This window comes from Populus nigra, chromosome 18, assembly GCF_951802175.1.
Source record: "Populus nigra chromosome 18, ddPopNigr1.1, whole genome shotgun sequence".
NCBI lineage: Eukaryota > Viridiplantae > Streptophyta > Magnoliopsida > Malpighiales > Salicaceae > Populus > Populus nigra.
Window position 1 is genome coordinate 178,690 of NC_084869.1, and position 24,611 is coordinate 203,300.

The 24,611-nt window shown below is 35.5% G+C and overlaps 3 protein-coding genes and 2 long non-coding RNA genes across 8 annotated transcripts; 3 read left to right on the forward strand and 2 right to left on the reverse strand.

The window, feature by feature from the left end:
• Positions 1–2,480: 2,480 nt before the first annotated feature.
• On the reverse strand, positions 2,481–5,204 carry LOC133678439 (ribosome-binding factor PSRP1, chloroplastic-like). The gene is made up of 5 exons (XM_062100733.1): positions 4,819–5,204; positions 4,517–4,660; positions 4,170–4,418; positions 3,063–3,171; positions 2,481–2,965 (listed from the first exon to the last, which is right to left on the reverse strand). The coding sequence occupies exons 1-5, from the start codon at positions 5,104–5,106 to the stop codon at positions 2,835–2,837; spliced, it is 921 nt and encodes a 306-aa protein (XP_061956717.1). The 5' UTR covers positions 5,107–5,204; the 3' UTR covers positions 2,481–2,834.
• A 1,803-nt stretch (positions 5,205–7,007) lies between these two features.
• LOC133678438 (two-component response regulator-like APRR5) lies at positions 7,008–12,310 on the forward strand. Of its 4 annotated transcripts, none has more exons than XM_062100728.1 (8): positions 7,008–7,421; positions 8,717–8,878; positions 8,976–9,106; positions 9,189–9,374; positions 10,083–10,254; positions 10,347–10,668; positions 10,798–11,566; positions 11,739–12,310. In XM_062100728.1, the coding sequence occupies exons 1-8, from the start codon at positions 7,151–7,153 to the stop codon at positions 11,844–11,846; spliced, it is 2,121 nt and encodes a 706-aa protein (XP_061956712.1). In that variant the 5' UTR covers positions 7,008–7,150; the 3' UTR covers positions 11,847–12,310. The 4 variants fall into 4 exon arrangements, with proteins under 4 accessions (XP_061956712.1, XP_061956714.1, XP_061956715.1 ...); XM_062100730.1 differs by having other exon boundaries at positions 10,353–10,668; XM_062100731.1 differs by having other exon boundaries at positions 9,219–9,374.
• Positions 12,311–15,190: 2,880 nt separating this feature from the next.
• On the forward strand, positions 15,191–16,127 carry LOC133678250 (NDR1/HIN1-like protein 26). The gene has a single exon (XM_062100515.1). The coding sequence runs from the start codon at positions 15,341–15,343 to the stop codon at positions 15,971–15,973; it is 633 nt and encodes a 210-aa protein (XP_061956499.1). The 5' UTR covers positions 15,191–15,340; the 3' UTR covers positions 15,974–16,127.
• A 2,935-nt stretch (positions 16,128–19,062) lies between these two features.
• LOC133677905 (uncharacterized) lies at positions 19,063–20,939 on the forward strand. Its single transcript, XR_009835859.1, has 3 exons — positions 19,063–19,182; positions 20,102–20,181; positions 20,774–20,939. It is a non-coding gene; the product is annotated as an uncharacterized LOC133677905 (long non-coding RNA).
• Positions 20,940–22,963: 2,024 nt separating this feature from the next.
• Positions 22,964–24,003, reverse strand: LOC133677832 (uncharacterized). Its single transcript, XR_009835846.1, has 2 exons — positions 23,695–24,003; positions 22,964–23,491 (listed from the first exon to the last, which is right to left on the reverse strand). It is a non-coding gene; the product is annotated as an uncharacterized LOC133677832 (long non-coding RNA).
• Between the last annotated feature and the right edge of the window lie 608 nt (positions 24,004–24,611).

A 24,611-nucleotide genomic window follows, 5' to 3' on the forward strand; every position in this document is an offset into this window, starting at 1 on the left:
TAGGAGAGATGAATTATTATGCCTAGAGTACTAGCTTTCTATTCTGTGACTGTAGTTTTTTTTATCTAACAAACAACAACTCCAAAATAAGAGGCATAAGCTGAGGTATAAGAGATACCTATAATTAATATGCATGAGAATTTTTTATGGAGAGATCACTTATGTTTATGGAAAAGCTCACACAATAATTGTGTAAGTGATCCTTAAAATTGAGATCATTAAGTCATCTTATATAAATAATGTTATACTTTGATCCTGTTACATGTTATCCTAATCAAGGTAACAAAAGAGCAGACATTGGGTATATCATGAACTATATGAAAGTACTTGAGTGATCAAGAGAAGATTCATCACCTTAGATGAATTAAGAAAAATATTTCATCTATTCTCAAATAGTATTGACTGATAATTATTTGGCCAATGTGGAATTAGATTTAAAAAGAGTTTCATATCTTATTCAAACGATCAATGACTATTAGATAAAGAATAAACATGATTTTACATGGCAGATATACTATATGCTTTAATGTTAAATTAGAACATTATTGATATTCATTATGCTGAGAAACTAGTTACTAAAAGGTTAAGTCAAACCACTAATGACTTATAATATTTAGAGGATCATGACACGTTGTTAGATGATGCACCTGATCTTTAAATATAAATTAATCAATTGTTAAATTAATAATAAATTAAATTATTTAATCTATTTAATTCTATTTAATTAGAATTAGAATTTATATTTAGGCCTACATATTAGAAACTGATATTCATTAAAACATTATTAATATTCATTATATTGAGAAACTGGTCACTAAAAGGTTAAGTCAAACCACTAATGATTTATAATATTTAGAGGATCATGACACGTTGTTAGACGATGCACCTGATCTTTAAATATAAATTAATCAATTGTTGAATTAATAATAAATTAAATTATTTAATCTATTTAATTCTATTTAATTAGAATTAGAATTTATATTTAGGCCTACATATTAGAAACCTAATGAGTTACACACATTAAGAATCATTAATAAAAAATTAAACTAGGATGATTTAATTAAGTATGACTTGATTAAAATATATTTTAGAAATTAAGGACTAAATTATAATTAATACAAAGATTATATTTCTGGACTTATAAAATCAAGTAAGAACTTAATTGAGTTACTTGCTATATTATCTTTAAATAATACATGGATATTATTTAAGGAACAAATAAATATTTTATTATTTATAGGATTTTTAAAGATTCTCTATAAATATAAAGCTAAACCTATTATTTTGTAAGTGAAAAAAAAGTATGGTTTTTTGTTAGATAGAAAAACTACGTGAACACAATATTAAAACTAGCACTCTAAGCTTACACAATTCATCTCTCATAAATAGGGAATTATGAGATTTCTCACGAGTGGTTCGTGTGAATTACCGTTGGAGACCGGACAATTAGATAACTTGTAATTTGCGATATCCCAGCCTTTAAAAAAATATTCAAAGTCGAAAAAAATCATATCTTCAGGAATAAATCCCTAAACAATTCTATATCTATATAACAGGATCTTAGGGTTCTCAAATAATTTTGTTTCATAGTTTCCACTACGTGTATGATATTCAAAGACCCAACAAATAAAACATTGACCATGAACATTTAGTAACAATGCTTTGATGCAATAAAAATATCATAATTATAACAACTTTATAATTTCTTATGTAAATCATTTTTATTTTATAGACTTTATCTTTACTTTAGATTTATTAACCAAATATAAAATGATAATTAAAAACAGATAAAAAAAACTTCTATTACTAATAAATATATTTTACATAAATAAAATTAGCACTATATATAATCAATTGATTAGCTACGGATCATATTCACTGACATAAAAGTTGCAATAAGCACATCAACATTATATATCTAAGCTATTTGAGAACACGTCAACATTATCCAGTGTTGATGTGTTCAACATTAAAATGGTTGTTGAACACATCAACACTGGATTGATGATTGTTAATTCATTGATAAAAAGTTTACTATCTGTTGCTTATAAAAGACATGTTGAGCATACGAACTCAATACTGAACGGTATGGTATTTGTATTTTCTGACAATTGAAATCTAATTGCTATGGCTAGAAATAAATGCTCGTAAACTTCATGATAGCATTGCTAACAGGGAGGGGAGCTGTTTTATCCACATATGAACTCTGTGCTGAACCTCCACTTGACATTTCCATAACCGGGATAATGGACATCTCTTTCACCAAGAAGCTTTCCACCGCTCTGGAAGGCGAATGCAAGTCACGACCTAAACAGGGTCAGATGGGGCACATGTTGTCAGAAATCGAATTTTAACTTGTTTGAACATAAGCAGAAGTTTCGCAGAAGTAGGCTCGCGCAAAACTTCGCCAGAGAGAATTCACAACTAAGGAAAACCAACATGGCAGCAAGCAAAGAACCATACATAGCATGAAGAGAAAATACAACAGGAAAGAAGACTTTATCGTATTGATTTCCATACATAACAAAGAAGTGAAAATCCACAGGAAAGAGAAAATAGTCAAGACTCGTCCGCATGGAAAGAAGACTTTATCGAATTGATTTCAAGATTTGTCTTCTCATTCCAGTAAAAGTTGGGACACGGCACACTGAACCTAATCTTCCAAAATCTAATAACCAGTACAATCATGTCATGACATCTCGTTAGTGTGCGTTCACCAGGTCTCGAACCCTATATCATGCTCTCTTAGATGCCTTAGCATTGTATACACAGCATTACCAAAAACGTGGGTTTTGTAATCTATTTTTTAGGAAGATCTTATTTTCTAGGCCTGGTTACTCTGCCAATGATGATTCTCTAGCTGGTTCTACCACCAAAGGCTCTAATCTCTCAGCTTCGTCATTTCCTTTAGGTATGATGAGACCATATCCACCAGCTTTTCTTTTGTAAACAATATTTATCTCACCTGCAATCAAGCACACAGCAATTCAGTACCTACATAAGTTTACAGATTGCAGAGGATAAGTGAAAAACAAATTGAAACAAGCTGCATATGTTCATACCAGTTTCTTCATTCCTGAAACCATAGAAATCATGATCGACATTTTCCAGCTGCTCAATAGCTTCCGAGACAGTCAAAGGTGGCATGTCAAAAAACTTTGTGCGAACAACCTGGCAATCGGTTTAGAATTTAGAGAGAGAATCTATGGCAGACAAGAATGATATATGGAGGTTCACAGTGAAATGAACTAACAAAGTTACAAATTGAAGGAATGTTATTTATATAGTTTCAACTGTTGGTATCAGTGCATTGTGTAACAGTCTGTTACCAACAATATCGAAAACAATTGAGGGAAGATAACAGTGAAACTTCAAAGTTTAAGGAAGAGTCTTATCCTGGTTGGAAGACTAACTCTAAGAGCAGAACATATAAGGGACAAACTCCACTCAACAAGATCTCTAGATAAGGAGATAAAGAACTTGAAGTTCAAATTCCTTGGCAGCAGGGGGGAAGGAAATTTGAATTTCTTTTCCCATTTCTTTAGCTTGTCCTGTTCCAGTTTCTTAATATAAATAACAGCCACTGTTGGCTGCAGTAGGGGCATCTGGGAGTGAATTCTGTTATGTCTTTTGTTTAGATATTTAGGAGGTTGGCTACCCTGAATAATTCAGAACTAGGAACAAGGCTTGGCTTTGTTATTTTATTTCATTGTATAAGTTCCAGCAGTGAGTTGTTCAATTTTCCAGCAGCTAGGCTTGTTACACAATGGCACCAAGCTGCAAGGAAGGATTTTCAGTGCCAAGCCATAATTTGAAAAGATTGAGACTCAAATCCTTCATGAGCACAAAATTTGTGTGAAACAATTTCCTTTCACAGAGTCTATAAATGATTAGCTAAGAGAATCAACATGGCATTAGCCGTGGCACAAGGTATGATCCTAAATTTCTGCAAATTAGACATGCCACACTGGTCACTAGATGGTGGAATAGGAAAAGCTCTTTATGGTGTATAGATTATTCTATGACCATATTGAATGAACTCATGAACAGATGAGACCTAAATTTGGTGATGCAAAACAATGCATAGCAACCAAATAGAAGCAAAAACAATAATGACAACATAAACAACGAGATTAATTTGATTAAACAGTAATTTAAGAGAGACAAACCTCTTCGATGGAGTCCTCAACTTCTTGCTGTGAAACTTCATCCGCATCACCCTCCACCACTTGTGGCACTGGTTCTCTAACCTTCAGCCTATTAAACCCTTTCATGTGTCTACCATGATCAGACTCCTTCTCCTTAATCTTCCTCAACTTTCTTTGAATAATTGACGACACCAGATCAATACTTGCATAGATTGTCTCAGCATCTTCCTCTGCTCTCACCACTCCATGCCTATTTGTAAACAAAGTCACCTACAAGGAAAACCAGTCCATGAAGAAAAGAAAAAAACCAATTTAAAGCAAACCCAAGAGCATGAAAGCTAACTTTCAATTAAAAATGTAAATGGTACCTCGCATCTTCTAATCCTCGGACCTTTCCCCAACTCTCCACCTCTAACAGACAATCTTACATCAACTTCCCTAACAAGATGACTATGTTTTTGAACTGCCTTTCCTACTTTGTCTTCCACATGTCTCTTAACTGTATCAGTTAACTATACAAAACCAAACATTTTGTTACATTTACAATTTGGACAGTAAATAACAAAAAAAAATTAAATCAAAACTTGAATCGTTTTAAAGAATTCAAAGACATAAAGAATTAGAAATGTAAATTTAGAAGTTAGAATCTTTAGAGAGTTTAAAGCAAAACCTCCAAGTTTTTGCCTTGAATGATTAATTTGACAGAGTGAAGTGGACCATCCCATGACATCTTAACTGAGTAACCACCATGGGTTAAAGGAGTCCTTGCTGTCCTTCCCAACTCAATAAAGCTCATATTTTTGCCTAAAAAACAGGACTTGAGAGATGATTTTGGGATCTGGGTCTTGGTAGAAATGACTGAAGAAGAAGCTAGTGAAGTCTTAGGTGGTGTTGGTGATAATGAGACAAATGGGTTGTTAAAGCTTGTCTGCAAAGTACCTTCTACAAGAGAAGCCATTGACAATTTTCCTTTGAGGTCTGTTTGGATTGCTGGAAAACGTAGGAAAACGTGAGGTTTTTGGAAAGATCTCTCTCTGGCAAGAGAAATGGATAAGGACACGTCAGCTGATGGATGTTCAATGCTGGGTTTGGTTTGGTCCCCACTAGATGTGGACTTAATCTTTAGGCTCATGAGCCCAGAAAGTTTCAATCTTCATGTCTTTAGTGGATATTAGGAAATGGGCTTATGGGCTCAATGTATTGGTGCCCATATCTCATTTCCTTATGCTTGAACACATGACCAAGTGTGATCTTACTCTGGCCTCCAATTTCTTCTGCCCAGAATCTGTGACAAAAATCAAAAAAAGAAAAGATAAGGAAATATGTAGAATTAGAAGGGCCTAATTGTGGGCAGGGAGTTGAAAGCTTTGTTGGTTTTAAGCCAATCAAATTCTTTTGTGTGATTAAATTCTTAATGTCAAAGCATTCAGTACCATAAGGTCATCGTGTTAATTGATTCAACCATCAAATTGGATCAAATGTTTAGGTTGGTCTCTATTCATAAACAAAATCTTAGTCAGTCTAGACTTTTATTTTTCTCATTTTTTCAACAATTACGGAAGATTTCAAAGCAATTTGTATGTATTTCAATCGAACTCTTCTTTTTTATTTCTTGTAAGAAGAATAAATTCTCTTGTATGTTAGTTTAAGATTCAAATTATTCTCAGCCTTAAAATCCAAATTTAAAAATCTAGAAAAAAGATCCTTGAACACTAAACATTTCCATTAAAGGCAGGCTAAACCCTTATAATATCAAAGTATTATTAGGAGGTGTTACCCTTCGCTAAACATGTGTACGAGCTGTTACCCTTCGCTTCCATGTTGTGCTGCCTTGCCATTAAAGTTGTGGATTCAACTTCGAAGAGTTTATGAAAGGAAAATACGAGAAAGGAAAAGGATAAAGGAGGCACGAAGGGTCCGTATCATAAGAGCCATATGGCATTGCTTTTGCATTTTTGTGAGGACAGCTTATCCCACTAGCTACAATCTAAAGCTTGTAAGCAAACCATGCAACACACCATCATCTTCAACAATGGCCACACACGTACAAGCTAGAGGGTGATTGATAATTAAAGTAGACACGAGGATTCTAATGACTTGATTAATTTAAATTATCATGTAAAATAGATGATTGCAATCCCAATTGTCCAATGAAAAGCAAACACAACAGGAGGAGAAATCGAACCCCACATGTTGTCCAAGAGGAGGGACAGTGGATACATTGGTTTAGATGCCATTTCCTTCAATAATCAAGCGAGTAGAAGCAAGATCTCATGATCAAAGAGAGTGAAGCTACCATAGCCCAATTAAAAAAAAGAAGCATGTCATCTATGGTTGACAAAAGCCGCCACCACAAATCATAACCATCCTTTAATGCCCTTCCATGTGGGAAAATCCTAACCATGAGATGGCAATTGTCTCCTTCGAAGCACTTACAAAAATATCTCAACACCCCAGATGAAAAAAGTATCCTCCACTCGCAAAATATCAAAAGAAATATCTGAGAGAGGAGAAGCTGGTTTAAGAGGTAGTGGAAACTTGTTCGCCTTTTGTTGTTGACCCTTAAATATGCACCACCAAACTAAAGAGACCAAAGCTTCCCAGTGAGCCATCCATTCACTCCTGATCCTTAAACACTATTACACCACAAGTTGGTATTGCTAAATACATGGACTCTGTACACAGATGGGGTGGCTGATGTGTCCAGATATGGACCCATACACTAGTGGCATCTAGATATTTTTGGATATTTTTAGGGATGGCAAATTGTGGACTGTAGGATCAGATGGGGTAGGCAATGGAATCTGTTTCACAACCATTGGATCTTGGGACGCTATTAGAGGTGGTGGGTTATTTCAGATATTTTTAGAAGTTTTAGGAGAGGGTTAGATTTTTCTGTGTTTTATGCTGCACTTGCTAACCAGAAGACCAAGAAAAGCACCTCCCAAAACAAAGTGCTAAAAAATACTGAGACTTCAGAGGCAGGGAGAGATTGTAACGTAATGGGGGAGGTAGTGATTAGTAGTGGTGAAGAATTGGAAGTGAGATCAAAGAGTGAAAGAGAGGAGGAAAAACAGAGGAAACAGAGTAAAGAAGAAACGGGGGAGGTGAAAAAAAAGAAGAAAAAGAAGAAAGAAGGTGAAGGTTTGAATGACGGGTTAGTGAGATGGGACGGGTTTCTACCAAGAATGGTGTTAAGGGTGTTGTTAGTTGAAGCTGATGATTCAACTAGACAGATAATTGCTGCTCTTCTTAGGAAATGTAGTTATAGAGGTAAGTTGCTTGAACTTGTTTCTCAAACTGGTTCAATTGTTGTTTTTTTTTTATTAATTTTGTGATTATTCTTGTGAACTGGGTTCTTGTTGGTTTTTCTGTTTGTGTTATCTTTTCTTAAGCATGGTTGCTTGTCATGTGTGTTTATGTTATGTTTGATGGAGAAATGAGGAGTCTTGTTTTGTAACATTATGGTTTTGGGACTCAAGTTGCAGGTTTTTTTCTTTAAGTATGCATGTATGTGGGTCTAAACTTGACCTCTGAAGATAAGGACTGTTATGTGCAGCTTGTGATTTGAGGTTAAGTTCTTGTTAAGCTAGTTATTTATTGACATGATTTCTAGTTGTTTTGAGGCCAGGAAAAGATCTTCTTTGTATTATAACGAGGAATATGTTTTCCTTCTTTCTTTTAATTCTACTATCTTGCTCTTCTGGTTTTGTTGGATAAGTTGAACGATAGCCATATAGGGAATAAGGAAACAAAAATTTCAAATTTTACAGAAACTGGAAAGATAAAAGTGATTTGAATCAGTTCTGATGCATCTAACAAAAGAAAGCTCTAAAAAGCCAACAGACATCCACTTAAAGCAAGTCTAATCTTAATTTGTAGGGATATTGGATGTTTGTTGGGCATGGAAAAATAACTAATCCAAGTTTGGAAAATATGAATGAACCTAAATTGCCTAAGAACCAGGACTCTGGAGCAGAAAACAGGTCAGAAACATATTGAATGGTGGACTTTGGCCTGAAAAACAACTATGGAAATAGCTTTTCATATATATCTTGCAATACTCATTATTTTAAGTAGTTCAAGATTCATGGTCATTTGAATTAGGCATTGTGCTGAAAAAGAAAAATAATTATCTTTTACACCTTATTGAGCTTCTATCGATGCAAAGCAAGTCTTCTTCTTTCCCAGCATGGCTAATAACATGCTGCCATACCTGGCGACATCCATATGGGGAAAATGTGTACGGGGACATGAACTCCTTACATCCACTTAGATTGAAGTAGCTTTTCATCGCCCTACTAGAAGTCACTGTCAAAGAGCTCGCCCTACCTTTGGTAGGCCTAAGATAGAAATTTGGCTCTTGGTGTGAGGGATCCTGTGCTTGCAGGCTTTAGGAAATTTGACTATTGGTGTGAGAGAGTTCCTGTCCTTTGACTTATTTTATTTCCACCACCTGATGTCGCAATATATTCAGTACTAAACTATATGCCAGATGCTAAATATTTCATAACGTTTTGTAAGCACTGAGATGATTTTTTTCTTCTTTTTTATTTTCTGTTGAGCAGTTGTTAGTGTTCCTGATGGCTTAAAGGCATGGGAGATACTGAAAGGAAGGCCACATGGCATAGACCTCATATTGACTGAAGTGGATTTGCCTTCAATATCTGGATATCCTCTTCTTACTATTATAATGGAGCATGAGATTTGCAAAAACATTCCAGTCATAAGTATGATAGGAAGAATGAATTTCTAGATGAATAGAAATGATTTAATTACCCCCCATGATAAGGGAACTTACATCAATTCTTTTGGGTGATTTTGCAGTGATGTCCTCTCAGGATTCAATTAGTACAGTTTATAAATGCATGTTGAGAGGTGCTGCTGACTATCTTGTTAAGCCTTTAAGGAAAAATGAACTGAGAAACTTGTGGCAACATGTATGGAGAAGACAATCTGTATGTCTTCTTTGCACTTAATCGTTTATATCATTTTCTCTTCTTTTCATTTTAATTGAAGGTTATTAACTTCTCATTCTAGATGAGCCCTAACCAGTTACCATTTTCTCAGTCCCTTGCTGGAGGAAATGGCCCCCAAGATGAAAGCGTTGGACAGGACAAGATTGAAGCCACTTCAGAAAATAGTCCTGCCAGCAATCATGCAAGTGGAGAAATGGCTTCTATTCAGAGGAGTAAAGGGCAAACAGAGAAAGGGAGTGATGCTCAGGTTAGTACTCTTTCATATATGAGAGAGCATATGCTTTTCTAGGTGCATGGCTTGGCAAGAGACCTCTCTAAAAAGATGAAGTTTGTTCTTTTATGTGCTTCTGTAATAAAAGCTTAACTACCATTCTGCCAATTCTCATTTCTTTTATTAGTAGCCGCATGTCAAGATTTCGTATTAAATGGAAATAAAGGTGCCTCAGATGTTTTTGAGGTGAATTTTGTAGTGTATAGTCGAAAAAGCTGGAAACATTTCAAGTCAAATACAACTTACTCAGATTAGGTCATGGTGCTTGAAAGTTGAAACATTATTTGGACAACATGGGCCCATTCTTCTGCTATAGCCTCAACTGAAACCCTCTGTCAGGTTTAATTTGAATGAGAACACCATCTTTTAAATCTTTAGTCATTGTTTCAATTCATCCTCGTAGTCAGTCATGAACTTTATTTCAATTGCTTATTCTAGACTTATTCAGATTCCATATGAGTCTCATGTTATGAATTGATTCACTGTCCATCTAGAATGCTGAATCCCTTAGGTGAATGTGACTCACGGGATAATTGAATAGTTCTAGAACCTCAAATGTATATATCATCTGGGACATACATATCAGCATTTATGAGTTCACTTATGATTAAAAGAAATTCCCTTCCTGTTTTGGTTGGCTACATGAGGTCTCATGTAGAGAGTGGATGTTTTTTTCTCTTGCAGAGCTCTTGTACAAGGCCAGACTTGGAAGCTGAGAGCACCCACATGGAAAATATGCAGGAATTTTTGCAGCCTGTACGGAGCATATTTTCATTGACTGACATGAATATGCAGAAGCCTGAAATGCATGTGAATCTGGGTCACAAATTGCTTTTGCATGATAGAGAAGCTGATGGTAAAAGTACTGAACAATTTCATCTAGCATTATCTTATTTGTTAAATTCTTTGAGGATAACTAACATTTTATATATGTTTCACTTGAATTAGGTTCAGCTGCAGCTGCCTGCGAGGATGCTAATAAAATGGACGTGGACAAGGAAATTTCTCCAGGAAATGGAAGAACAGATGCTTATGTTGCCATTGAGAGTTGTGACAACGATGTTGCCCTTGCCAACTCTCACAGAGAAGCCTTTGATTTCATGGGAGCATCTACTAATCGCAGTTCTTCTTTCAATAACATCAAAATCAACTTTGATTCTTCTCCACATTTGGATCTTTCCTTGAGAAGATCTCATCCAAGTGGGTTTGAGATTCGAGATACAGAAGAAAGACGGGCTCTCCGGCATTCTAATGCCTCAGCCTTTACACAGTGAGTTCCTATTTCTGTTCGCTATATCCTTGATACAATTTATGTTTTGGTTGTCACTAAACTAGCAGGAGATAAACAGATATAGCCTGTAGCATCTGTTTTCTAATACATTCAATGATGTTCCTGCAGGTACATTAACAGGCCTCTGCAGCTTCCACATTCAGCACTGGAAAGTACTGGGAATCAGAAGGAATTAGGAACCAATTATGACAGAAAAATATCCAGTACTGGCTATAACTCTGATGCCCTGAGTCTAGCACCAAGTACTCAAAAAAGTGATATCTCTCTGGCAGCTGGTCAAACCAAGGAATCTGAAATTGCAACCTCATCTCCTGGACAAAGAGTGTTTCCTATCCAAATTCCAGCGAAAGAAACAAGACTCAATAATCTATGCAACAGTTATGGCTCCGTGTTTCCCCCAATGTTTTGCAAACAATCAGGTTTATCACCAACGATGAGTCCAGGTTCAGCTTGCCAGCAAGAGCCCACCTATAAAGTGAACCAATTTCAACATTCCAATCATGGGAGCACCTCTGAACAGCTCTATGATCGACTTGGTCAACATACAAATGATTCCACCAATGGTTCACTACAAAAGCAAGAAAACAGATTGGATTCCTTGGAAGATAGAGGACTTATTTCTCCTGCCACTGATCAGAGTGCAAGTAGCAGTTTCTGTAATGGTGCTGCAAGTCACTTTAACAGCATGGGCTATGGAAGCACTTCTGGAAGCAATGGCAATGTCAATGTCGATCAAGTTGCTATTGTCAGGGATGCTTCCGAGAGCAAGAATGAGGAAGGTGCTTTCACACATTCATACTCCCATAGATCTATTCAAAGAGAAGCAGCTCTAAATAAGTTTCGCTTGAAGCGTAAAGAGAGATGCTATGACAAGAAGGTATGTTGTCACCTTCATCTGTCATCTTCACCACTGTTGCAGCAACATAATAATACGATTAGCATTGATTATTGTCTGGTTACAGCGACATAGTGAGAAACACTTAACTACACCACAATTAGAATAGTGAATATGTGGTTCATTTTTTTAAAAAAAAAAACATTATGTGCAGGTTCGGTATGAGAGCAGAAAAAAACTTGCTGAGCAGCGTCCTAGAGTGAAAGGACAATTTGTTCGCCAAGTGCACATTGATCCCTCACCTGCGGAAACTGATCAGTAGAGTGGCAATTCAAGTGATAGTAAGCTATTGTAATTACAGTCGATTAGGGTGGATTCAGTGATAACTTAGAGGGCACTGATTGTATCTTCGTTTCGCTCCTTGAAGTCTAGAGGGAACAATATGTTAGTCTGAAGTTATTCCTGGCATCATGTCCATGCTTGAGCCGATTTGTAGATATAACTGCGTAGTTGTCTATTTCACAGGTTTTTCTTCCGTACATTCCATGAGGAACATCCTCACTTAATTTTTGACGTTTAGGTTTTTACGTCAAAAACATGTAGGTATGTAGTACATGAACTAGGAAAAACTTGTTAAGATCCAACCAGCTCGTCTGTGCCTGGTTTTCAAGCTTGGCTTCGTTTATGTTTTTGTGGCCATTTTTCTGACTAATTGTTATATAATTTCAGACCATTGAACTACAGGTGTTGTAATTTGTTGATTATGCTAGTGATAGTTTTGTAAAAGTGCCTTCTCAACTACATGGATATTTTGAACAGTTTTTTATGCCTAATGGCACTGAACAGCATGATCTGTTTTCGTTTTGTATATAATCTGAAATGAGTTATTAAGATGGTGGATTATTTTAGTCTGTGACTGACTTCTTACAACTCCCGGAGCAAAATTGAGTGGAGATTGAAGGAAAGGTTTCTCTTTTCAGCAGCTCTGAATAAAGAATCCTGTTGTTCTCAATAGCTCCGCCCTTGTAATATTATAGTTCATGATGCAGTTTTCTTGTTTAGCTGACTGACTGCTTCTACTTTTAGGTAATATCCGGCAGAAAGCTTTGAATCTCTTAAGAAAGCTGGGTAAATAATGTGCTTTCACGTTGTTGTGGAAGGGTTTATGTCAATCATTTGTTTTCTCGAGTGACTTTCCATTACCTGCTAGTACTGAAAAAACATACAAGGAGGTAAAGTTCGGGTCTAAATTTGTACCATAAACATGGGTTGCATGGATTGTGTTGTTGCTTCCCGTAACTAGGACAGCTGGCAAGCTTGGTAGGCATCACACCAGTGCAATAAATGATCACAAGTGATGCGTTTTCCTGTGGGCTCAAATATGTTTTACATCTTACACAAGGCTCCTTTGTCCTCAAGTGTTTGGAATGGTGAAAGTGAAGTTTCGAAAGAGAGGAGTTGCATCAGGAGCCATTCAGGTTGCTTGCTTTTTTCTTCAACTTTTTTTTAAATTTTTGGTGTACCAAATGGCCCTGCCAATGCACTTTGAAGGATGATGATGGCTGACTGATAGGACGTATTTCAATGGGATGGTGAAGTAGTGGTATATACCAGATGTAGAAAAATACACGGGCTTTATAACAATCCAGTTCACGGGGCACTGCCATGATATCAGAACTTCATTTAGCTTTTTCTGATTGATGGTTTTCAAAATATTGTTACCCCACCCTGGAAAAGAATGCAAGGAAGGAAGGCAGGATTGGAGCGTAACCCTCCCATTCTGAAGCATTTAAGAGATAGTGAGGAGGCTTCGTCGAAACTATATTTTATTCCATCATTAGTTAATTTTTTTTTCTTTCAAATCTGGGTTATAAAAAACTACAATATAACTATAATTTATAATTTTTTTTAATTCACGTACACTTGCAACAAAAATTACACCTAACACGTAGTGGCAATACTGTGGAGAATCCTAAACAGTGAGCTAGTACGAGGGCCACTATCACCAGCCTCATCTGCACATCCTTTAATTATCTCTAAAATATCAAAGAAATATAAAGCCAAACTTCTTTTTTTTAACTTTCCTGTTATAAATAATGAATAATGGGTCCAAAATGGGTCCTATAGCAAAGAAAATACGCAAATTTTATCCAGCAAAGAAGAACAGATGAGAAATCACTAAGATCCTGGGGTCATCTAGCTTTCTTGTTTGATTGGAAGACACGAAAACTGCAAACAGAAGCCTTTCAAAAGTGAACCTAAAAGGCTAAAACCACTCTTTCCCTTGATTTCAATCCTCTAATGCCTTGTGGGTTCTGCAAGTAGGGTTATGGTTTCTAACACGAAATATTCTTTTGAGGATAGGAGGTCCCATGGCTTCATCATGCAAGGCTTACCTGATCATGGCATGGTAGAGTGCTCGAACGGCTGAGATTTCATCAAACATCACACTAACCATAGTTTCTTAACTAACATCCTACTATACCAACCCTTTTCTTAAGCAAAAAGTAATGGCAGCCGCTACTCAAAAGCTAGTTTAGAGATTCTCCATGTTTTCTCTTTGAACTCTTTCCTGTGCACAGCCCAATAAAACAAAAGACACCCACAACTTGAAAACTCTTTTGTGATTAGTTAAACATGAATATTAATCACCATCACCTTATTGTCCTTGAATCTAAATTTCATTTTCAACATAATTAGTTAGTTTTTAGCCCTTTACTAGATCGTACACAAGTTGAGCAAGTAAAGAGAGAGAGTTACGGAGAAGCCACTAGGCCAATGCATTATTACTCACACACTTATCTCCACTACTCCACAAGAAAGGCTACTGGCCACTACACTATAGTCTTGCTCTTTTAAAAGCCTTACTTTCCTTACAATTATCATTACAGTGTTTCCAACGTATCCTATCTTGTCAATCATCATGTTAGATATATGATCCTTCCCTTGTAAAAGCATGCATATAATATAAACCAGAAAAGTAAAGCCTGTTGATAATTACAATGTTGATAGAGGTTCCAAATCTCAGATACCGGGACCCCTATCAGATGTTCACTGCTCCTAGCTATATATTTCTGTGATTGTTGCCCACAAATAACACAGGAACTGAAAATAATAGCTCTTGTGATAGGAATTGTAGGAGAAGTGTAGATTTTTTTAAAGGTGACAAAGACCTGGAAAAAGACCACCTTCACATAGCTCTAGTAATGCTACGACATTGAGTTGTGCTGGACATTGTAAAATGAATCAACTCTTGGTGGAACATGATTAAACAAAGACAGTATGAACAATATTATCTTATGGGGGACACATAAATTAATACCGTAGAAGCAACCACCTCTTACCCTAACAAATATGAGATTGCAATCACTTTTTGAATTTCCAAGTTCATATTGGAAAATACTATTGACTTCCAAGGCAATGAAAAACAAACAAGTCAGAAAGCTTTTTCTAAAAAGGATAGCATTGGCGCCCCACCATGTACACTATAAGATCCGTTACATTCAGGGAAAGCAGGTGCACTAGTTGAATTGAATAATCCAACGGTGGAGATGAATGCATTACATATTAATTGAATTTATAACCATAGATTTAAGGGTGAATTCGAGAAGTTTACAAGGAAATATCTCTTAACATCTCCTTTATATATGAACCAGTCAAAAGCATGGCAGAGCAAAATAATTGCGCTGCTTTGTGTAATTTTCCAGTGCTCCCTTTATTAACCCCCATCATTTCTGCCTTCCTTAGCCTTGTAAACCTCCTCTGCTCATCATCCTCTCCCCTTCCCTCCCCCTCGCCTTTGCCTCCCTACTGCAAATGTCTCTAATCTCCATAGAATCTCCAAAACACTGTGCCAAGCAAGGACTAAACGTCAACAAGCTATCCAAGAAGCTTTTCTTTGCCTTCTCGGCATTCTTCACCACACTTCTCTCACTAATATTGATCATCTGGCTTATCCTGCGCCCTGCCAAACCTGAGTTCTCTCTCAAAGAGGCTGATATCTACCAACTCAGCCTCTCAGCTCCTAACCTTCTTAACTCCTCTATCCAACTTACCCTACTTTCCAAGAACCCGAATCAAAAAGTCGGCGTTTACTACGACGAGTTACAAGTTTATGCTGCCTACGGGGGTCAGCAGATAACTGTTGACTCCCCCCTTCCTCCATTCTACCAAGGACATCAGGATAGCAATCTATTAACAGCATCTTTAGTTGGAACTGGATTGCCTGTGGCTCCATCCTTCAATTACGAAGTGGGGCGTGATCAGACTGCTGGAAAACTAGTTCTAAATCTAAGGGTTAATGGAAGGATCAGGTGGAAGGTAGGGACTTGGGTTTCAGGCAGATACCGAATCAATGTTAATTGCCTTGCAGTTATGGCTCTTGGACCTACTCTTCCAACAGGACCTTTGAGTTCAAAGCAAGGGACTGCATGCTCCACCACTGTCTGAATAAGATAAGCCAAGCAACAAACTAAGTTACTTAGTACTACTTGCTAAGATATTTAATCTTGTGGTCTACATGTTTTTGCTTGTCCGAAGTGTTGTAAATTAATTATAGTACAAGCTAAGACTACAGTTAATTAAGATGAGAGTATTAATGAAACCTTGTGGATTATGCACTTTTATCTTTTATCATGGCAACTTCGATTTTGCTTAGCATGTGATAGTTGGAGATTGAAAAGGCAGGATTCCAGAGATCCTTTTGAGGTGGGTTTTTTTGGGTTGAAGATGTTGTTGAGGGGTTCTTACCAACCCAGAGGCAATAACGGAAGCGGCAGAAATCAATGGATTCATTATAAGTTCCTCGCACCAAAAGTTGGTATTGGGCACGCTTTATTTGTTTTAGCGTTTCAACTTTGCTTCTCTGAATGTTCTCTGAGCAGAAAGAAATGGAGTGAGACCGATAGAGATGAGAATCTGAGGAGAAAAGGAGATGAAGGCAGGAAATTTACTTGCTGCCTTTGCCATGAATGAAATTTCCACGTCAATCCTTCAGCTTTAGTGCTCACAGGATAACATTAATCTAGCTAGCCACGACTACTCCTGGGTCCCTATGAGCATTAGATTTCTGGAATCTTTTCTCTCAAATTAACTTTCTTCTGTCTGCCTTTCAAACCATACTACTCACGTAACACAACAGAATCTGTATGCTAATGAATATACCAAGGAATTTTTTTACCTAGGAACATACTAATTCCAGGTCATGGAATGTTCTGTCTCCAAAAGCCCTAAAAACATTATATTGATCATACACATCTACTGCTGCAAGTGAAGAATAAAATTCCAGATTCCAGATTTTTACCCTTGTTATCCCACCTCTCCTGTCTCCCAAAATAAGGCTGATTAAAAAAATACCATGAACTTTCGGGTCAACACAGAAAGTTAATTTCTAACCTATTTTTATTCTGATTCTGGTCGTGTATTTATTTATTTATTTATCAATATATATTATTGTTTTCTCATCCGAATTGTTGTATGTTTATTAAATTTAGCCACATATTAGTCAATTAAAACATGGCATGTGTTCTAAGACACTCCCCAAACATGCAATCACAAGAACCTGTGTCATGTTTTAAACTTAATAGTGGACAGTAATTTTGGAATCCAAATCATATTTCCTTTTCATCAAAGGTTGATGAGCATATTTTTTAAGCAATTAGCCCAAAAATAATTCAAACTATCGAAGTAAAAGAGTAAACCAAAGCTAAAATGTGTTCACACCAGATCGAGGCCAAACTACTGCATGTAAAGACAGGAATATACTCATATAAATTCTTAACTCAAGGAAGGACGAGGGCATAAAGAAAGAACATGCATGTGCCACCACCTTTTATAGTGCACATCTTTTGCCTTTTGGTACCTTTTACTGGCAATGTCTATTCTTCACAGCTATATGAGAGCTCGCTATCAAACAGTCAAAGCCATTTTGTGACTAACAATTGATGTTGTGGTGAAAAAAAAAAGTAATACATTCCATTACTATTTCTCTTACTTAAGAAAGAGAAACGTCTATTGCCACAATTTTCAAAAGTGATAAGCCTTTTCAATATGATTTCAAAAGCTAGCTGCTTTCAACCTCGTATATCTTGAGAACTTGCTGAAGAAGAACAGCATTTTAACAGGGTTAAATGCAGCACAAGCTCAACTAAGATGTAGAGTGGTTTCACGTGAAGCAAGTATTTTTATTATATTAAGTTGATAAGCTTTTCAGCTGAAAAATAGATATCTATTCCCAATCAAAGCACAAAATTGCCACTATTATTTGCTAATGGAAATGTAAGAGAAAAATAAGCATGCCACAGAATGGGACTTTCTTTTGATTTTTACGTTTGCTTCATCTAAACAAAATCTTTAATTCCGATGGTAAAATCCAATCCCATCATTCTTTAATTCAAGCCACGTATCTTCTCTTCTTTTTTAATTTTTTTTTAATAGTCGAGGTGTTTTATTTCAAGGACAGGTCTACCATTGAGACAATGGTATCCCAGTTAGAAAAAAGTTGCTAAAAGTACAAGTGAAAGCATTGATTTGCAAAGATAAAGGAGGAATGCAAAATATATACACAAAAAAGATTTGAATTGTAAAAATTATGGATCGTCACCTATTTGTCCACTCTTTGGGCTTCTAAATAGATTATTCTCAGTATATGAGAAATTTGCATCCGTAGCTTTCAACCCGACAGACAAACGATGAAGAATAAACTCAAACATTGTATTCCGAACTGACAGGATATTTTCAAAAATCAGTTTATTTCTTGCACTCCAAGTGTTCCACAAAACCCCATAAGACAATATTGCAAGTGTTTGTCGCTGGAATCAACCTTTTACTAGAACACTCCATTGCAAAACAACTTGATCAATAGACTCTGGCATGCACTAGCTAACTAATACCCAACCAATTCATAAAACGTTTTCAAAGATGCCAAGATGCATAACAATAAAGAAAATTTTGGTTCACATTCTCTATGCCAGTGTAGTAAATAGGGCAAGTTGCTCGACTGAGATTAAGCAATCGCCTCCATACGAGAAAATCCCTTGTACATATTCAATGTAGGAGTAAAAGCCACAAGAACATTTCAATCTTAGAGGGAGCAAATTCATTCCATATCAGTTTAGTGAAATTAAATGTATATGAATGCTCTGCTTTGTATATAATACTCTGAATAATCTAAGAACATTTCAATCTTAAAGGGAGCAAGACTTGAGAGTCTATTGTCTAGTGCATTCAGCTGCCTATTGCCTTAAATCCTCTTTGTGTGCACTCAAGTTGGCCCTATCTAATAGGACAACAAGCTGTTGAAGTTGTGTCTAATCTGAAGATCTTAACCTTTGATTCCATCTAAAGTCCTAGTGCTATGAATCTTCCCTAAAGTCCCCCATTTCTACTAGTGTAATGTTTTGAATATAAAGAGATAGGAAAAGGCTATAGAGCCCTTGGTGGTTTAGAAGTAGGTATAATTAAATGAAGGGTATTGTAGTAATTGTATAAAGAGATGATAAATATAAATAGAAGGAAAAAAAAAACAAAACAAAAGAGGGAGTTGAGCTCTTGAGTAGTAAACCGTAAGAGAGAAGGGAGAAGGGAGAAAGAAGAAGAAGAAGAGAAAAAAGGGAAATTATAAAGGAAATAGGAAGGAGTTGGAGGAAATAAGTAAAAAGGTAAGATTATGTATAAATATGTGTTAATTAAGCTTTAATTTTGGTTTTGATAAATGTTAGGGTTATGAAGTTTGTGTTTTGGGTTTGATTGATGGTTTAATTTGAATGTTATAGAATTAATTGTTGTGGGTATTTGATTATTTGGATGATTTTAAGAGATTGTAGATGAAAATGATGATTTTGAGTTATGGTTTTGTTGAATGGTGAATTTGTGTTAGAAATAAGGAAAGAACAGTGGGTTTTCTGTTGAAAATTCTGGGTTTGAGGTTGAAGATGATGAAAATTCAATTTGGTCCCTCAATTTTGGAAAATTACAGTTTAGTCCCCAAACTTTGGAAAATTACAGATTGGTCCCTGGGATATATTCCGAGATTCTGAACAGAATAACATATGAATTATGGACAGAATTACTGTATATATAAGAGAATTTAACACTTTCAATTTGGTCCTCCAATTTGACAAAAATTACAATTTGACCCTAAAAATTTGGTAAAATTACAGAATGGTCCCTGGAGTATAATGAGATGATCTGGACAGAAATGAGGATGAATTATGGACATAATTTCAGTAAATTCATGGATTTATGATAAATTTTAGTTTGGTCCTCCAATTTGACAAAAGTTGCAATTTGACCCTTAAAAATATGATAAATTCCAGATTAGTCCCTAGCTATAATATTATCTTTTTCAGATTGGTTTGATGAATAAATGAGAGTTATTTAGTGAATTATTACCAATTTTATTAATTATTTTATTATGGATTAGATTTCGGAAAAATCGTTAAATGTTGGGTTTTTAGGAAAGATAACTAGTTAGTTTAAAAACATTTAGGGTTATGGAACACATCCTTAGATAAGTGTATTAAATAGGTTATATATATTATTTTGAGTCATTCTTAAATATGTCTCCTTTATATCCAGATAATCCTGATATTCTACCGGCGGGACGTCAGTAGGATTTTCTTCGATATCAGCTTTGAGTTTTGTTGCTTTCGAGTCAGGTGAGTGGATAATTTTTCATATGCATGAGAAATAGTATAAATATTTGATTTGTTAATATGAATTGAATCATGCTTCTTGATAATATATATGTTGATTATTATCTTTGTTATGATAAAGCATGATCAATTATTGAATTTGAATTCTTGATATGAACCAACATATATTTTGAATTGACTTCTGAATTGATAGCTCCTCATTTGATTGATGTCATGAGTTGAGCTTTGAGATATGAATATGTTTGTTAGATTATGATTATGAACCTATGGTATGTCAGTCAGAATACCCATGCTAACAGGGTAGTGTTAGTCTTTGTGCACATCGTATCTGAACCCTAGTTGGTCGGGGGAGTCACCAACCTGTGTGGACTGATCATCCCACAGTACGGAGCCTCATGCTCATTGCATTTTGATTTCTGACGAACTTTACCATTTGATCTTCTTGTTATGGCCTATTTGAGAAACCTTCCTATAAGAACCTAAAGCCATACTTGTATATATATTTCCCATTGTTTTATTACCTCGTGTGTGTATATTGAACGTTATCTACTCACTGAGTTGTTGAACTCACCCTCTTATTATTTATCATTTTCAGGCTTATAGCTTGATAGCAGGTCATTTTGTTGGACCTTCAGAACATGCTTTTTGGTTGTACTTTGTACCTTTCTTTTATGTCTAGTTAGTGCTCCAAAACTCTGAACTTTTATAAACTTTTGTATTAAGACAATTCAATTATATTATGAAATTGATTTTGTTGTTAATGTTGCGTCTAACTCTGATTGAGTTAGGATAAGTTTGTGTGTAAGTTTGGGTTCGCATAGGTATGGAACCTTGGAGGGGAACCTTGCCTATGTGCCGGTCATGGATCCGGGATTCGGGTCGTGACAACTAGTGTCGCTGTTTTGGATTTTAATACTTTATAAAACCGTAGGAAACAAGATTGAAAAGTCCCTACCTGTAGCCATTTATCTGTCTAGAATTTTATGGTTTTCCCATTATCCACCTTGAAATAGCACTCATTATTCAAGATAGTTGAAGTTGCCAAATCAAAGTTAATAATGGAGTAAATGCCTTTCCATGGCTGTGATAATGTAGCACTGAAAACTGGAAGGCCATTGACATAAGAAGGCTTATACTTGTGTTTGATAATGTCCTACCACCCTCCAGAATTGGAGTACTCTCCTAGCTACCATAGCCACTTAAATAACAACTTATTTTTTTCTTTGTAAAGAACCCACACCTAGACCTCTTCTCTTGCCTTATCTCTCGCAACCACTTTCCAAGATACCTTACAAATCTTTCTTGTATCGGAGACACCAGCTTATAGCAACCTTCGATGGATAGAAGATATAATTTGAGCAACACCTTTTAGCATTAGAAAAACAGACATATAGTATATGGGGAGTGTACATGTGACTGTTTCTAGAAGACAACCCTTCCAGTCATGCTTAACAGTCTTCTTTTGCATAATCTAAGTCGTGTTCTGATTTTATTGATGACTGGCTTCCAAGTTGAAAGTTTTGTAAGATTAGCATCCAGAAAAAGTCTTAAATAAGTGATAGGCAATTTATCTGGAAGGAATTTAGTGTGATAGAGCCTTAGATTATGTTTAGTTGGTGTCTTAAGACATAAATGATAGATATATAAGTGATAAAAACATATTTGAGTAGAGAGATGAAGATAGGAACACAAAATAAATTTATCAACAATTTTAAAGTGAATTTTAATTTTTTTCAAAATAAAAATGTATAGATCCATGTTTTTTTTTTTTTTTTGTCTCTTTTGTATCGAAGAAGTAACTACACCTGAGCTTAAAGCCTAATCAAATTGAATATAACCATTTTGTTCATATTGCACTTGTCCAAAATACAAGACAAGAGCATCCAAGTTTGAGTTAATCTTACACCTAAATTATCCTATTTCCACAATCAAATCAATATCTCAATTAACTCTCATATTACTATTAACAATACTCAATACATTTCACTATAAAATTCTATTTATTTTTATATTTTAAAAATATTTTTAAAAAACAATTACAACTATATTCTCGTACATCCAAATAAATTCTTAATGGTCACCATCTTTGCAGCTTTCACATCACAACAATTCCATATCACACTAGAATGACACCAAAACGAACTTGTATATTCCTTATTCCTTGAAAGTCTCATAAACTCATCTACATATTTACAAATCCAGGACCAGAAGCCACTCTTCTTTATAGGCAAATCCCCAACTTTGTTTCTAATTTTCAAGCAGCAGAAGTAACAGCACCACCACTAAACAAATAAATAATTTCCACCAACATCAGGAATGTGGGGTAGAGTTACCATGTGGTAAGGGAGACAGAGGTGATGAAACAGAGTGAAGTGAAGAGTGAGCGAGAGGAGATGAGGCACATAAAAGGTATCTTGAGGCGAAAAGTTTTCACAGATATACAAGTAGGAATTCTTTCCAAACACATCCAGTACTTTCTTATTTGCACTAAATTGATTCGATTCAACTGGATTCCATTTCCCTTTGGCTTTCAAAAAAGTTAGGAAACTACAGAAGGGTTGTTCCTTTACCTAAAATGGCAGTCAAAATCACCAGCGGTCTCCATAATTTACATTAAAGGATTTTTTTTTTTTGGAACATGGCAAGGTTTTGATCATATGATTCATTAGTTGAATCAATATTTAGAGGATCACATCCAAATAAGGCCATTAATTATAAACTTACTTCCTCTGGATCATTAAACTGTCATGCTTCGAGACAATCTACCTAGCAATAAATAGCTAGATTATGTAAGTCAAATCAATCATATTTTAAGAAAAACAATAATTATATGATTCATGTAAACCAAAATAATTATCATATTATAACAAAATTAAATTGCAAAATCAAATGACGACCTAAAGGCCTAAAAAAAGAAAAACAAAAAGAGGACCGGCCCGGCTACCATGTGAAAATATGAATACCTAAGGTGTGTTACAAAGCTCTCTCATCTTCCTGAAAGCTACATACATATCTGTGTATATATAGCTACTCCCACGCAGCAAAAATTAGTAACATGGATACCAAAGTCCCTTCCTCTAGCATCCAGTATACGAACTTCTCGGCAAGCTATGTTAGGCCAGAATCTGAACATCCCCAGTTGCGAGAAGTTTACCGTGCAAAAATGTTCCTGTCATAGATTTAGGTTGTCAAGATAGGAACCAAAATGTCCAACAAGTTGGCGATGCCTGCAAGAAGCATGGCTTATTCCAGGTTAGACCCTTTTGCTATCCTCTAGAGAAGAATGTTCCAAAGACACTCCATGATTGATCATCTGCCATTCATAAACCAAAAGATTCACAATATATACAAACCACCTATTTAAATTATCTAGCTATCTATACTCTATCTAATCATCTTGCCAAAACAATGAAGTAATGAAAGGATTGATAAGCCCTGACGAGACTAGTTTCAAAATATTCTACTACTATTAAAATATAAAAGAAAAAACAAGGAAGATATAGAAGATAGACTAACCTGGAAAAAGCCATAGTTCTTGCAGGCATCGCCAACTTGTTCGGCAATTTGGTCCCTTTCCTGACAACCTGAATCTATGACGGGAACATTGTCGCACGTTGAAACTTCCCACAACCGGAGACGTTCAGATTCCGGCCTAACATTGCTTGCCGGCAAATTTGTATACGGGATTCAAGAAGAAAGGACTTTTGTATCGATATTCCTAATTAAGAAGTAACAAAAGATGAAAAAAGACAGAAAATTATTATAAATTAAAGAGTGGGTACTAAGATGGGCACCCTTCAATTTTTGCTGCCTGGCATGTGTGCGGCTTCCAGGAAGATGAGAGAGCTCGGCAACACCCCTAATGTATTTATACTTGCACGTGGAATCAAGGTAGGCCCTTATAAGTCATCATTTGACGCTTTAATCTAACTTTATTATAATATGATGATTAGTTTGGTAAAAATAAATCATGTAATTATTATTTAAAAAAATATGATTGATTTGATTTGCATAATCAATTGTATTTTATTTTTTTATCGGTAAATTAATTAATTGGTGGGAGCTGGAATCCCTCGTTGATAGCTATTTGCTGTGCAGGCGGCTTTAAGTTAAATACCACAAAAAAGAGCTTTTTACACTGGAATATTAACACGTGGTTCACGTTGGGTTAAATTTTTCTTAATTAAAAAAAAAATTTAAATATCGCAAATCAAAATAAATTATGAATTTCAATCCACAATAAGTTGATTGTTGAACGATGTTATTAAAAAAATAAATCAATAAAAAAATAGTATAAAAAAAACCTGAGTTAATTTGTGAAACACATGATCTTTGTCATTAATCCAAGATAATCTCATAGAAAAAAAATTAAAAAATGACTTCATTTAACCTAGGTTAACCTACCAATTTTACACTTTGTTCTTTAGACTGAA

What these genes read in the sequence shown, in the direction of transcription:
- LOC133678438 (XM_062100728.1), top strand. Translation starts at nt 7,151, where the DNA reads ATGGGGGAGGTAGTGATTAGTAGTGGTGAAGAATTGGAAGTGAGATCA. An exon ending in TAGGAAATGTAGTTATAGAG is followed by an intron (nt 7,422 to 8,716) that starts GTAAGTTGCTTG and finishes TCTGTTGAGCAG; the next exon opens with TTGTTAGTGTTCCTGATGGC. An exon ending in CAAAAACATTCCAGTCATAA is followed by an intron (nt 8,879 to 8,975) that starts GTATGATAGGAA and finishes GTGATTTTGCAG; the next exon opens with TGATGTCCTCTCAGGATTCA.
- LOC133678439 (XM_062100733.1), bottom strand. Translation starts at nt 5,106, where the DNA reads ATGGCTTCTCTTGTAGAAGGTACTTTGCAGACAAGCTTTAACAACCCA. An exon ending in TTCAAGGCAAAAACTTGGAG is followed by an intron (nt 4,661 to 4,818) that starts GTTTTGCTTTAA and finishes GGTTTTGTATAG; the next exon opens with TTAACTGATACAGTTAAGAG. An exon ending in TTTCAGGAATGAAGAAACTG is followed by an intron (nt 2,966 to 3,062) that starts GTATGAACATAT and finishes GCTTGATTGCAG; the next exon opens with GTGAGATAAATATTGTTTAC.
- LOC133678250 (XM_062100515.1), top strand. Translation starts at nt 15,341, where the DNA reads ATGTCTCTAATCTCCATAGAATCTCCAAAACACTGTGCCAAGCAAGGA.